We start from the raw sequence: 14,899 nt of genomic DNA on the forward strand, positions 1-14,899 counted from the left end.
AATACTTTAGATGAAGGAACTAGAGTGTAAAAAATCGTGTATAAAGCTGCATTGTATAAAACCGGGTGTACCACTGGCTTCTTGTACCTATACTACTTTTGCATACTAGGAAAATCAGTACTAGACTTAACTTGTCCAGATTTCATCTAGGATAAAGGAAAATTTTAGATTTCTGATAGTTTTTTCAATTCAGTAACTATCTTCACTGGGAAATGCCAAACCTGATCTCTCTCATTGGGCATACCAAAGCAATCTATCTGCCCACTCTCTGTTTCTGTTTTGCATGCAACTCTAAACCTAACAAACAGGCTTCCTGACGGAGAAAAAAAAAAATCAATGAGTTCAAATGATACAGAATTTTATGTCTTTATGAGTCACTTTTTCACACTAAAACATGGAAGCTTCATAAAATAAGTTAATATTTTGCTTTCAAAGCAACAATATTTGCCTTCATTATAAATAAACAGGATTCATTTGAGACAATGATTTTTCAAGTGAAAGGATTAAAATAATCCCATTAAAACCAAAACAAAGGTATTTTATGTTCTTATATCTTTATTAAAGTACTTACTTTGTAAACCTGACTCAATAGTAACTCATATTTTTATTATTACAAATTTGTCTTTAATAATACATAATACACTTAAGGCAGATTTACCTTATAAATGGTCTCAGTTCTAAACACCACCACACTGATTTATACAAATAGCAAAAATCACATAGAAGAACATCTAATGATAGCTTTCTTGGTACTTATCTTTAGATTTCAAAACTGTATAGTAAGTCAAGTTTCCATAAATTTCATTTTTGAGATAGGAAACAAACAATTTTGCCTTTATCTGCTTTGATTAGATGTAGTTGTTATTAGTAATATAACCTTTAAATCTGTGGGGAAACCAATACTTTACCTTTATTCCTCAGAGAAGGCTAACAGCAGGCAAAATAAAAAACCGTTATAGAATCATACTGTTAAGTATTACCTTAACTCAAAATTCTCATATAATTGTATCATATCACAGCTAAAAATTACTATTTAATATATCAAGATATATCCAAAAGTGTCCTTTGGTTGCATTAATATCAGGGGGCTTAGGCAGCACTTAAGATTCTTTCTCTGGTCTTCTGGTGATTAGTATAAACTGAAGCTTTTGAAACTATTGGGTGATGCCATTTGGGGGGCCCAATACCGGAAAACCTCCAGGAGAATAGTGGACCCCAGTGGAAGAATTTGAAGACTAGAAGATTTGCAGTTAAGGTAGATTTATCATTAGCAGAACTTCAGGGAAATAGGAATGTGGTCAGAATCACTTAATATTTATTAGAAATCAGGATTCAGTAAATCATTTCTCTTTCAGAAAAATATCTTTAAAATGTGTATATTTTCAAATGCTCTTTTGTTTAAAAGAACATATAAAATTAAGATACTGGTGAAAATAAACCAGTTTTGAATGTACTTGTTTCTCTTCATTTTTCCACCTTCAAAGGATTTCTTCTCATCAAGCACAAATGTGCTATTCTTTACAGCAAGACAAACTCTTCTGTGCTAAATCTTTTTATTCTTTTCTTTTCATCCTCTGAGAAAACGTCTTCTTCGTTGGTTGTAGTAGATGTAAAATCATAGTCTCTGGAATGACCATTTACAAAAGTAAATAAGGGATATTTCTCCTTAGAAGAAATTTTCAGCATCTGTAACAGAAAGTACAGAAGAATCCCTTATTGGATGCAATAGCGCACAGCAGGACCACATGATGAAATCTAAAGTTCTAGCCCTGAACTGCTCCTGTTAGCTTCTCCCAGTGACATTTACCCAGTGCTACTGCTTTACTGTTCTGGCTAAAAGACAAAAGTTGACCAGTACTTACTGTACGGTTTATTTCCAGCTAAATACCTACTTCCTCATTAGGATTAGACCATCAAAAATTAAGTATATTATCATTCCTACCCCAAGCCCCCCAAAGTAAAGTCTTCTGGTCACATTGTTTGAAGAGTTACTAGTGAGTTAAGATTTATCTCCTGTAATAGACAGTGAAACAAAACGGTATCACTGATTATGGCAAAATACTGTGAATGACTGTTTAGTACCATAATGCAAAAAAAAAAAAATTAAACTAAGTCAAAAATATCCACTCTAATCTCAATTCTACAACTTACTTTGATGTGACTTTTGACAAATCACTCTACCTCATCTATTTTTTTTTAGGTATTCATTTTTTATTTTTTTTCTTTTTTAAAAAACATAAATTTATTTATTTTAATTGGAGGCTAATTACTTTACAATATTGTATTGATTTTGCCATACATCAACATGAATCCGCCACGGGTGTACACATGTTCCCCATCCTGAACCCCCCTCCCACCTCCCTCCCCATACCTCATTTATAAAAGTGGGCAAAAGATATCCAATCTCCTTACCTCAGAGAAAAGTTAGGATGACAAAAAGCAATGAAAAGTTATTTTTTAAAATAAACAAGTTTTATTTAAAAGACCAAAATAATAAGTTTGGTCTTTTCAAAGACTTCCATTTTAAAAAATATATTTCTGCAATAATCTAGTCAATACAAAAACAGTGTTTGTATATACTGCAATAATCCACACTTTACATATTACCTTCTAAAGTTATGTTATATAATATGGAAGTAAAATAAGTAATACCTGGAATTTTGTGGGAACACCAACAACCTTTATATAACCTCTGTTAATTTGGGATTCACTGACAAGTCAATTAACTCATTCTAAACCATTTAAGTCTTTCTGTTAAACAGTCTACTTAAAAATTAAAACAATTTAAATTTTGAAGTGAATAAAAATTTTTGAGTGAAGAATGTTTTTATAGAAATAAACATTTCTATTGGTAATCAGGGCTTATAAGAAAGATTCTGAAAAATTTATGTGAGTTACAAAGAATGCTGAAAAAATATCAATAGTATTTATACATCATTAATCACAATCAATTAAATATAACTTGTTTAAGGATAATTTTAGGAGCAAAAACTAAATTCTCTCAAATGTTGATATTCAAATGAAGGCTCATCAAATTCTTATATATTACATTTACAGATTCTCTTGAAACAAGGCTAAAATAAATAGGTAGCCCTAGGATATGATACAATGTTAAATTTAAAATATTTCAATCAGACAGTTAATGTGAAATACATTTTCTAACACTGAAAATGAACCATTTAAAAACAATCAAGTACTTAAAAAGCCAGATGTGATGAAAACCTGATCCTATAAATTCATATTGTGATCCTACTTTTTATTCTCAAATTTAATTTATATTCTAAAAAAATGGGAGAGAGAAGGGCAAAAATGTGGAAATGAAAAAGAGACAGAGGGAGCTGGCATCTTTCACCTCCAGCCAATGGTTGGAATACAAGCCAAAATTGTTATCATTTTATATTCATTTAATGTCACTTGTAAAAGTCCAGTATCTAATAGGCAGGTATCATTGCATCATTTTTAATTCAACATAACAGAGCTAACATTATCATCTCTTCATCGTTTCTTTCAAAATCAAGAATTAAGTCATTTAGGTTTATTAGTTGTACATTAACTAAAATTCAAATCTGTGCCCCAAGGCAAAATGTTAGAAAGGAACTCCCAGTCCTTTAATTATAAAATGCACCTACTTTTGCAAACCCACTTGCAATGTAAGGCCTCATTGCTGCTGCTGCTAAGTCGCTTCAGTCGTGTCTGACTCTGTGCGATGCCATAGACAGCAGCCCACCAGGCTCCTCTGTCCCTGGGATTCTCCAGGCAAGAACACTGGAGTGGGTTGCCATTTCCTTCTCCAATGCCTAACAGTAAAAAGTGAAAGTGAAGTCGCTCAGTCATGTCCGACTCTGTGTGACCCCATAGACGGCAGCCCACCAGGCTTCCCATCCCTGGGATTCTCCAGGCAAGAACACTGGAGTGGGTTGCCATTTCCTTCTCCAGTGCATGAAAGTGAAAAGTGAAAGTGAAGTCACTCAGTTGTGCCTGACTCTTAGCAATCCCATGGACTACAGCCTACCAGGCTCCTCCGTCCATGGGATTTTCCAGGCAAGATTACTGGGGTGGGGTGCCATTGCCTTCTCCGGTTTTGTACAATACTGCAGCATGAATTCAGGCTGAAAACCTGAATCAGTACTGGCTTACAATTCAAATTCTCAGGGAAGTTCTTTTTAACTCCCTCGACTCAGTGCCAAGGTTGAGAAGTGGAAGCTTTTCTGTCCTTTTCTGTGGGAAAGTTTATTTCCCTTTTAATTTTATATTTACCTAAGTTGTAGACTTGCAGTGTCCTAGCTTTTTAATTGGGTCCCTTTTTCCTTATCATGGGTTGTTTTCTTTGTTCTTCAGTGACACATAAATTATGGTATAAAACTGATAGCACCCTAAAATTAATCAAATTTTATAAGGCCTCATTGCCTGGAGAATCCCAGGGACGGGGGAGCCTGGTAGGCTGCCGTCTGTCGGGTCGCACAGAGTCGGACACGACTGAAGTGACTTAGCAGCAGCAGCAGCAGCATACATATTTATTGATTCAGGCTTTGAGAATTATATTTTCTAACTTTTCTAGGTTTAAACATTTTTAAAGACTAGAAGATGAAAAATAAATGGAAAAAAGTGTGTAAATGAAAATTTGGTTTATTTAGATAAGTTTAAATCTTATACCATAAAAAAAACTTGCACACAATGTTTTTGGTGGCTTTATCCATAATTGCCAAAACTTGGAAACCCAACAAAGATGTCCTTCAATAGATGAGTGGATAAACTGTGGTACACCCAGACAGGAGAAAATTACTATATACACTATATACTGTGTGATTCTCTCTATATATACACAGACACACACACACGCATTTTTACATACACACACACACACACAGTTGAGTTGAGCAATGTTAAGTGATAAACTGACAAATATAAACATGATATGATAGGAAGAAGTAAATTTAGGACAAATAAAAATAAAAATGCCAATGGAGATTTAAATTATCTAGCTTATTCTCATTTTATAAATGGGAAAATTGAGACCCAAAGGATTTAAACTGTTTTTCCAAGATGACATAACAGCAAAAAGAGATAAACTGAAAATGAATTACTGAGACACTGCCTTATCAACAAGCCTTTCAAAGTTCTAAGTACCATATCAAAAATTTTTCAGATTTTTTAAAAGAATAATCATTGATTTAAACATCTATCAGAAGGGAAAAGTTTAGTTTTCTTTTTTATACTACAAAATAGGAGGCACTGTCAAAACATTAAGGTCCCTCCATAATGGATAATATAAAATCTACACCAAAAAAATTCCACATTAGGTTACCTATATGACTTGGGGTATTATATCAATTGAGATAATATACAAAATAAAGATAATGAAAGTTATTTAATAACTTAGAGAAATAACTATTATATAATGGTAAAGGAAAAACAGCATATAACACTAGATATAAAATTTAATCTCAGTTTTGTTAAAATAATTTTAAACACGTACTTTAAGAAGTTTGAAAAAAATACAACTAAATATTAACAGTTATCTCTGAATGAAAGACTTAATGGTGATTTTTTTTATACTTTTATCTTCCAAAATTTCTAATATGTATTTCTTATACAGTGAGAAGAAAACCAAGTTTGTTCATTTGTTTTTAATTTAAGCTAACTGGATTTACTTCCCATAGCTATATTTCTAAAGCAGTTCAGTAGTTTACTCAACAATATCTTTAGAACAGGCAAGTCTTCTGTTCTAGTTTAATAAGACAGCTAAAGATACACTGAAGAGGCTTGATTGTCGAAAAGGCAAATCATAAATCTCTTTTTAAGAGGTCAAATATTTTATATAATTTTTCCTATGTGCTAAATTAATGGGTTTCAGAATTTACAAAGGAAAAACCTGGAGGACAAAAATCAAGTAATTTCTTCCATCATAAAGCTAGCAGTTGTAAAGTAAGAACAGAAAGAGAACCAGATGACTCCTTCTCCCTAGCCCCAGAACCTTTTCTGCAAGTCTCTGCCACCACACATGTCAAATCAGACCCAGCACACAGCAGTCTGTACCTATGTGGTCCATGCTGACCACGATGGAGGTACATATTATGTAGGGGGTAGGTTCTAAAGTCAGGTCTTAATGTGAAAATCAAATGTAGTAAAAAAATTACCTTCAAAAAGTCTTTAAATTATTTAAAGGGTGTTGTGCATAATTCTGTGTATACAACCATGTTTAGTAACATGTATAAGTGTACAATATGGTGTGGTATACAGCAATGCACAATATGAAATAAGAAGTACACATGCACAAATACGTACCATTGAACCGAAGTTAAATGTACATGTGATGATAATTCCATTCTGCTCCCTCACTACTCAATCTTAAATCCCTGTAGTTGAACTTTTAGCCCTTACTGTGTTCAGTCACTCAGTCGTGTCTGACACTTTGCAACCCCATGAACTGCAGCCTGCCAGGCTCCTCTATCCACGGGGATTCCCAAGGCAAGAATACTGGAGTGGGTTGCCATGTCCTCCTCCAGGGAATCTTCCCAATCCAGGGATCAAACCCAGGTCTCCTGCACTGCAGGCAGATTCTTTACCATCTGAGCCACCAGGAACTAACCATCTACATACAAGAAAATAAAGACTTATATTAGAAAAATCAAATAAATACATATACTCTAATATACCCGGCTGAGTGATGAATATAAAAGTTGAGGGATTAAGTGACAGTCTAAAATACTAAACCACAGGGACCTCAGCAATCTTCACTTCCTGCTCTGGGAGCACAGAGAGGCAACATACATTCTACAGAGAGATGGTAGACTTTTTTCTCCGAAAAAAAAATAAAACAACCCTAGAGAAAAGATTACCACTTAATAACACTTGGGGGTCACCTAGTAAAAAGTAAGGCTCATCACCTGATCACCTTAGTATGAAGGTCACCAGCTAAAAAGCCATACTCAAACACAGGGAACATCTACTCAGCTCTTTAGTGCCCCACTTTCAAGTATAAACAGACACAGAAGATCACCAGTCATTTGGAGGAAAGCATCAAATGGAAAATTGGAAGATTAAAACAAAAAATAGAAAACCAACCAAACAAAAGGAAGGGAACATAAAAAGCAAAGGAAATGGAGGAAAATTTCAAAATTACTATAATTAATTTCCTTGGGGGAGAAGAGAAGATAATACACCCATTAAAAAATGAAAGAATCCCATGAAGAATGAGTAATAGAAAAACATAAATAACTCCCAGAAATGTAAATATCATGATTGAAATTTAAAAACAAAAGCATTAAAAGATGGGGAAAATCTCCTAATACAAAAAGATAAAGACAAGGAAAATAAAAGGAAAAAAAATACAGGAAAATCAGAGGACAATTCAGAGGATCCAACAACCATATCATAAAAATTCCAGAAAGAAAGAATGAAGAAAACAAAAGATAGGAAATAATGCTATATCTATTTAAAAATTTTTTCTTCTCAGACTGGAAGGAAACAAGACTCAAGGAAAAGGAATAACCAGGACACATAATGAAGTTTTAGAATACTAGGGATAATTAGTAATAGCTAACACATTATATAGTACCTACAGAGTACTAATCTAGTAATCATTTAATTTTCATAATGATGCTACTGAGAGAGGTAGCTATTGTTATTTTCATTCCATGAGAACACTGATGCACAGAGAGGTTAACCAGTGAGGCCAGAGGTATACAGTCATGAGATGGTGGAGTCAGGATTCAAATCTGAAAACTTTCAGAAAGAAAAAAATGTTTACATTCAGAGGAAAATAATCCACAGTGACATTAAGCTTCTCAACAGCAACATTAGACGCTAGACGGGAGCAGAGCAATGTTTCTAACGTTTGGTGGGACAGGAGGCAGGGGATTATTCCATTCTAGAATTCTATATAATATCAATAAATGAAAAGATAAAGATGGTCAGACGTGTAAGAATTCAAAAACTTTATCATCTACTCATACTTTTCTTTGAAAGTATGCTTTCATACTAGAAACTGTGCTTCAGCAAAATGAAAGTGAAAGTCACCCATTCGTGTCTGACTCTTTGTGACCCCATGGACTGTATAGTCCATGGAATTCTCCAGGCCAGAATTCTGGACTGGGTAGCCTTTCCCTTCTCCAGGGGATCTTCCCAACCCAGGGATTGAACCCAGGTCTCCCACATTGCAGGCGGATTCTTTAACAGCTGAGCCACAAGGGAAGCCCAAGAATACTGGAGTGGGTAGCCTATTCCTTCTCTAGCGGATCTTCCCAACCCAGGAATCAAACTGAGGTCTCCTGCATTGCAGGCGGATTCTTTACCAACTGAGCTATGAGGGAAGCCCATGCTTCAGCAAAACAAGGGATTAAACTAAATAAAGATTCAGAAGATAGGGGATCCAACGCAGAAAGGCAGCATCAGGGAGTTCCAAACAGACAATTCTGCATCAAGTCTAGAGAAGAAAGAAGACTGCAGCCAAGAGAAAACTGAGAGAGAAAAGTCTCCAGAAAAAAGAAGGAAAGAAGAAAATGATGTATTTTCTTACATTTATATTCATGAAAAATTTGCTGCTAGGTACTTGACAGATATGAGTAAAAAATTAAAAGAAATATCAGTCAGTATGGGATTCCCAGGTGGCTCAGTGGTAAAAAAATTCATCTACAATGCCAGAGACATGGGTTCAATCCTGGACCAGGAATATCCCCTGGAGAAGGAAATGACAACCCACTCAGAATTCTTGCCTGGGAAATCCCATGGACAGAGGAGCCTGGTGGGCTACAGCCCATGGGGTCACAAAGAGTCGGTCATGACTTAGTGACTAAAGAACGACAAACAACAACTCAGTATGTGCAAAGAAAATAAAAAGGGGAGAGGTAGTATTTACTCCAAGAAAATAAAATTTAGAGAAAAAAGAAACGTAATCATAGTATACCATGTGATTAGTGAACAACATTATGTTGTTGCTGATATTGTTTGGTCGGTGGCTCAGTCAGTAAAGAATCTGCCTGCAAAGCAGGAGACCTGGGTTCAATCCCTAGGTCAGGAAGATCCCCTGGAGAAGGAAATAGCCTACTCCAGTATTTTTGCCTGGAGAATTCCATGGACAGAGGAGCCCGGTGGCTACAGTCAATGGGGTCAGAAAGAGTCAGATACGATTGAGTGATGAACACTTACATTTTCACAGTAGTCAGATAAGAGAATGTAGGAACTGCACAATTATTCAAGAGTATGGGGCATCATGTCGGTAACTTACTCTCAAACAGCTCAGAAAAAAATTATTTGTATTATATTTACAACTTTTCTATAAGGATGCAATTATTCCAATTTTTAATAAAGACAAAATAAAATGCATTAAACAAGAACTGAGTGAATTTATCACCAGCAAATAGCACAAAAGAAACAGTAAAGGAATTGTTCAGGAAGAAGTTAAAATGATCCCAGAGGGAAGTAAAGTAATACAGGAAAGATTGAAGGGCATCACAAAGGATAACACTGACTATTTAAAAAATAACACCTTGTGGAATTTAAAATATGTATAGGGTTAAATTATATAACAATAAAACACAAAAACAGGCTTCAAGGAAATAAATATTACTAGACACTTCCCTGTAGCTCAAATGGTAAAGAATCTGCTTGCAATGCAGGAGACCAGGGTTTGATCCCTGGGTCAAGAAGATCCTCTGGAGAAGGGAATGGAAATCCACTCTAGTATTCTTGCCTGGAGAATTCCATGGACAGAGGAGCCTTGTGGGCTACCGTTCATGGAGTCGCAAAGAGTCGGACACGACTGAGCAACTAACACACACACACACATTTCTTCACAGGCCACCACCACCAGAGTACTACACAGAGAGGAGACTGAAACACTACCCTGTCTTCCTGTAAAAAGGCCTATTTACTTAACTAGAGTTTCATCCCAAGGGACAGGCTTTAGTAACCCTCAAATATACAGGCAAAGGAGGCACTCCCAGGGCAATTAGGCAGGGAGACACCATCCCTGAGCACTCCTGTAGCCTCACTACAGTTCAGCAAGACTCCCCAGGATGGAGCTTAGACACTGTCAAGAGCCCCACTTTTTGTAACTGTCATCCAGGGGACACCATCAAACCTCCTGGTCTGGAGTCCAGCAGTTACTGACTATGGCCCTACAAAACTGCATCAGTTCAGTCGCTCAGTTATGATGGACTCTTTGCAACCCCATGGACTGCAGCACACAAGGCTTCCCTGTCCATCACCAACTCTCGGAGCTTGCTCAAATACATGTCCATCAAGTCGGTGATGCCATCCAACCATCTCATTCTCTGTCATCCCCTTCTCCTCCTGCCTTCAATCTTTCCCAGCATCAGGGTCTTTTCAAATGAGTCAGCTCTTCGCACCAGGTGGCCAAAGTACTGGAGTATCAGCTTCAGCATCAGTCCTTCCAATGAATATTCAGGACTGATTTCCTTTAGGATTGACTGGTTGGATCTCCTTGCAGTCCAAGGGACTCTCAAGAGTCTTCTCCAAAGCCATAGTTCAAAAGCATCAATTCTTCGGCACTCACTATCTTTATAGTCTGACTCTCACATCCATGCATGATCACTGGAAAAACCATAGCTTTGACCTTTGTTGGCAACATGATGTCTCTGCTTTTTAATATGCTGTCTAGGTTGGCCATAACTTTTCTTCCAAGGAGCAAGCGTCTTTTAATTTCATGGCTGCAGTCACCATCTGCAGTGATTTTGGAGCCTAAAAGAATAAAGTCTGTCACTGTTTCCATTGTTTCCCCATCTATTTGCCATGAAGTGATGGGACCGGATGCCATGATCTTAGTTTTCTGAATGTTAAGTTTTAAGCCAACTTTTTCACTTTCCTCTTTCACTTTCATCCAGAGGCTCTTTACTTCTTTGCTTTCTGCCATAAAGGTCGTTGTCATCTGTGCATCTGAGGTTACTGACATTGATTCCCTGAATCTTGATTCCAGCTTGTGCTTCATCTGGGCTGGCATTTCTCATGATGTACTCTGCATATAAATTAAATAAGCAGGTGACAGTATACAGGCTTGACGTACTCCTTTCCCAATTTGGAACCAGTCTGTTGTTCCATATCCAGTTCTAACTGTTGCTTCTTAACCAGCATACAGATTTCGCAGGAGGCAGATCAGGTGGTCTAGCATTTCCATCTCTTTAAAAAATTTTTCACAGTTTGTTGTGATCCACACAGTCAAAGGCTTTGGCATAATCAATAAAGCAGAAGTAGATATTTTTCTGAAAGTCTCTTGCTTTTTCAATGATCCAATGGATGTTGGCAATTTGATTTCTGGCTCCTCTGCCTTTTCTAAATTCAGCTTGAACATCTGGAAGTTCATGGTTCGTGTATTGTTGAAGCCTGGCTTGGAGGATTTTGAGCATTACTTTGCTAGCATGTGAGATGAGTGCAATTGTGCAGTAGTTTGAACATTCTTTGGCATTGCCTTTCTTTGGGATTGGAAAGAAAACTGACCTTTTCCAGTTCTGGAGACATTGCTGAGTTTTCCAAATTTGCTGCCATACTGAGTGCAGCACTTTCACAGCATCATCTTTCAGGATTTGAAATAGATCAACTGGAATTCCATCACCTCCACTAGCTTTGTTCATAGTGATGCTTTCTAAGGCCCACTTGAATTCATATTCCAGGATGTCTGACTCTAGGTGAGTGATCACATCATCATGGTTATCTGGGTCATGAGGATCTTTTTTGGATAATCCTTCTGTGTATTCTTGCCACCTCTTCTTAATATCTTCTGCTTCTGTTAGTCCATACCATTTCTGTCCTTCATTGAGCCCATCTTTGCATGAAGTGCTTCCCTGGTACCTCTAATTTTCTTGAAGAGATCTCTATTTGTTACTATTCTAGTGTTTCTCCATTTCTTTGCATTGATCACTGAGGAAGGCTTTCTTGTCTCTCCTTGCTATTCATTGGAACTCTACATTCAAAGAGGCATTCATCCTCTTCTCCTTTGCCTTTAGCTTCTCTTCTTTTCTCAGTTATTTGCAAGGCCTCCTCAGACAACCATTTTGCTTTTTTGCATTTCTTTTTCTTGGGGATGGTCTTGATCACTGCCTCCTATACAATGTCATGAACCTCCATCCATAGTTCTTTAGGCACTCTATCAGACTAAACCCTTGAATCTATGTGTCACTTCCACTATATAATCGTAACGGACTTGATTTAGGTCATACCTGAATGATCTAGTGGTTTTCCCCACTTTCTTCAATTTAAGTCTGAATTTGGCAATAAGGAGTTCATGATCTGAGCCACAGTCAGCTCCTGGTCTTGTTTTTGCTGACTGTATAGAGATTCCCCATCTTTGGCTGTAAAGAATATAATCAATCTGATTTCGGTATCAACCACCTGGTGATGTCCATGTGTAGAGTCTTTCTTGTGTTGTTGGAAGAGGGTGTTTGCTATGACCACTGCGTTCTTTTGGCAAAACTCTGTTAGCCTTTGACCTGCTTCACTTTGTACCTCAAGGCCAAATTTGCCTGTTACTCCAGGTATCTCTTGACTTCCTCCTTTTGCATTCCAGTCCCCTATAATGAAAAGGACATCTTTTGGGGGTGTTAGTTCTAGAAGGTCTTGTAGGTCTTCACAGATCCATTCAACTTCAGCTTCTTCAGCATTACTGGTCAGGGCATAGACTCGGATTACTGTGATAGTGAATGATTTGCCTTGGAAATGAACAGCTATTCTGTTGTTTTTGAGACTGCATCCAAGAACCGCATTTTGGACTATTTTGTTGACAATGATGGCTCCTCCATTTCTTCTAAGCGATTATTGCCCATAGTAGTAGATATAACAGTCATCTGAGTTAAATTCACCCATTTCAGTCCATTTTAGTTCACTGATTCCTAAAATGTCAATGTTCACTCCTGCCATCTCCTGTTTGACCACTTCCAGTTTGCTTTGATTCATGGACCTAACATTCTAGGTTCCTATGCAATATTGCTCTTTATAGCATTGGACTTCCATCACCAGTCACAACTATAACTGGGTGTTTTTGCTTTGGCTCCATCTCTTCATTCTTTCTGGAGTTGTTTCTCCACTGATCTCCAGTGGCATATGGGGCACCTACTGACCTGGGGAGTTCATCTTTCAGTGTCTTATCTTTTTGCCTTTTCAAACTGTTCATGGGGTTCTCAAGGCAAGAATACTGAAGTGGTTTGCCATTCCCTTTTCCAGTGGACCTCGTTTTGTCAGAACTCTCCACCATGATCTGTCTGTCTTGGGTGGCCCTACACGGCATGGCTTAGTTTCACTGAGTTAGACAAGGCTGTGGTCCATGTGATCAATGTGGGGTTAGTTTTCTTTGATTGTGGTTTTCATTCTGTCTGCCCTCTGATGGATAAGGATAAGAGGCTTATGGAAGCTTCCTGATGGGACAGATTGATCCAGGAGAAAGAAGCAGTGTCCCCACAAGAGACTGACCCAGACTTGCCTGTGAGTGTCCAGGAGTCTCCAGCGGAGGCATGGGTCGGTGGTGGACTGCTGAAGGGTGGGGGGCACTGAGTGCAGCACTGCATGCATGGGACCTCTTGAAGGAGGTTGCCATTATCTTCATTACCTCCACTATAGTTTGGCCCCTGGTGGCTCAGAGGGTAAAGCATCTGCCTGCAATGCAGGAGACTTGGGTTTGATCCCTGGGTCAGGAAGATCCCCTGGAGAAGGAAATGGCAACCCACTCCAGTACTCTTGCCTGGAAAATCCCATGGACAGAGAAGCCTGGTAGACTACAGTCCATGGGATTGCAAAGAGTTGGACACGACTGAGTGACTTCACTTTTCACTTTCTCACTTTATAGTTTGGCCTCAGCTCAAACAATAGGGAGGGAACACACCCCTGCCCATCAACAGAAAACTGGATTAAAGATTTACTAAGCATGGCCCCACATATCAGAACAAGATCCAGACCCAAAACTGCATTTAGCTGCATATTTTAAAAGCTGCTGACTGAGGGTTTAGCCCCCCATCAGCCTGAAATTAGGTGTTAAATGAGGTTCCTCCCCTTGAAACACTGACAGGTCTCAGTAGGCTCTCAACAACACAGGTATATCAAGAATAAACCAGGAGATACTCCAAAAAGAGCCAGGATGGGTGAGCACCCTGAGTCCTGCCCTGGTGCACAGCAGTCAAGGCACAAGATGGCTAGGCAAACCCCCCAGCCCCACCATGCCCATGCAGCAGTTGACCCACAAAAGGGTGAGGCAAGTGCCTTGAACTCCACCCACCCCTCACAAATACAAAACTTTAACTAATCCTTACCTACACCATGCAGACATTGAGCCACAACTGGGGTAGGTAAGCAATTTAAGTTCTGTCCTCCCTGCACAATGGCCAAGTCACAATCAGACCAGGCAAGGGCCCTGAGCCCAACCCTCCCCACACAGCAGCCTCAGTTCTTTCACAGCTGGTAGGCACACAGCCCACACAAAGGACTCCCATAGAGTACCTGACACTGGTGACCAAGGGAGAGTGCATTTCTGAGCCACATGGTACAGCTCCTATATAAGATCACTCCTTAAGACAGAGGCAGCCATTGTAGCTCATACATACAGACAAACAGGCAAAAGGAGGAGACACAGGAATATGTTCCAAACCAAAGAACAAAGCAAATCCCTCCCCCAAAACCTTAATTAAACAGAGATAAGCAACCTATCTGATAAAGAGTTCAAAACAATGATCATGAAGATCCTATGATCTCAGGAGAAAAATGGATGAGCAAAATGAGAATTTCAAAAAAAGACAGAAAATATAAGAAAGTACCAAACAGAAGTTGGAACAACTGAAAAATACACTAGAGGGGTTCAAGAGCAGAATGGCTTTAAAATAGAAACACGAATCCAGAAGACAAAGCAATGGAAAACATCCAGACAGAGCGGCAATATGAAAAAATAAAAGAAGACAGGACA

At 38.1% G+C, this 14,899-nt stretch overlaps 1 protein-coding gene across 5 annotated transcripts in view; it reads right to left on the bottom strand.

Moving 5' to 3' along the window:
• Positions 1 to 535: 535 nt before the first annotated feature.
• Positions 536 to 14,899, bottom strand: part of ATG4C (autophagy related 4C cysteine peptidase) — a 95,906-nt gene continuing 81,542 nt past the window's right edge. For all 5 annotated transcript variants that reach the window (XM_027537045.1, XM_027537046.1, XM_027537043.1 and 2 more), the window contains one exon: positions 536 to 1,686. In XM_027537045.1, coding sequence (XP_027392846.1) covers positions 1,519 to 1,686 — 168 coding nt within the window. In that variant the 3' untranslated portion in view covers positions 536 to 1,518. The remainder of the gene's footprint in view (positions 1,687 to 14,899) is intronic.

The sequence above is a fragment of the Bos indicus x Bos taurus genome, chromosome 3 (genome assembly GCF_003369695.1).
Source record: "Bos indicus x Bos taurus breed Angus x Brahman F1 hybrid chromosome 3, Bos_hybrid_MaternalHap_v2.0, whole genome shotgun sequence".
NCBI classification, from domain to species: Eukaryota; Metazoa; Chordata; class Mammalia; order Artiodactyla; family Bovidae; genus Bos; species Bos indicus x Bos taurus.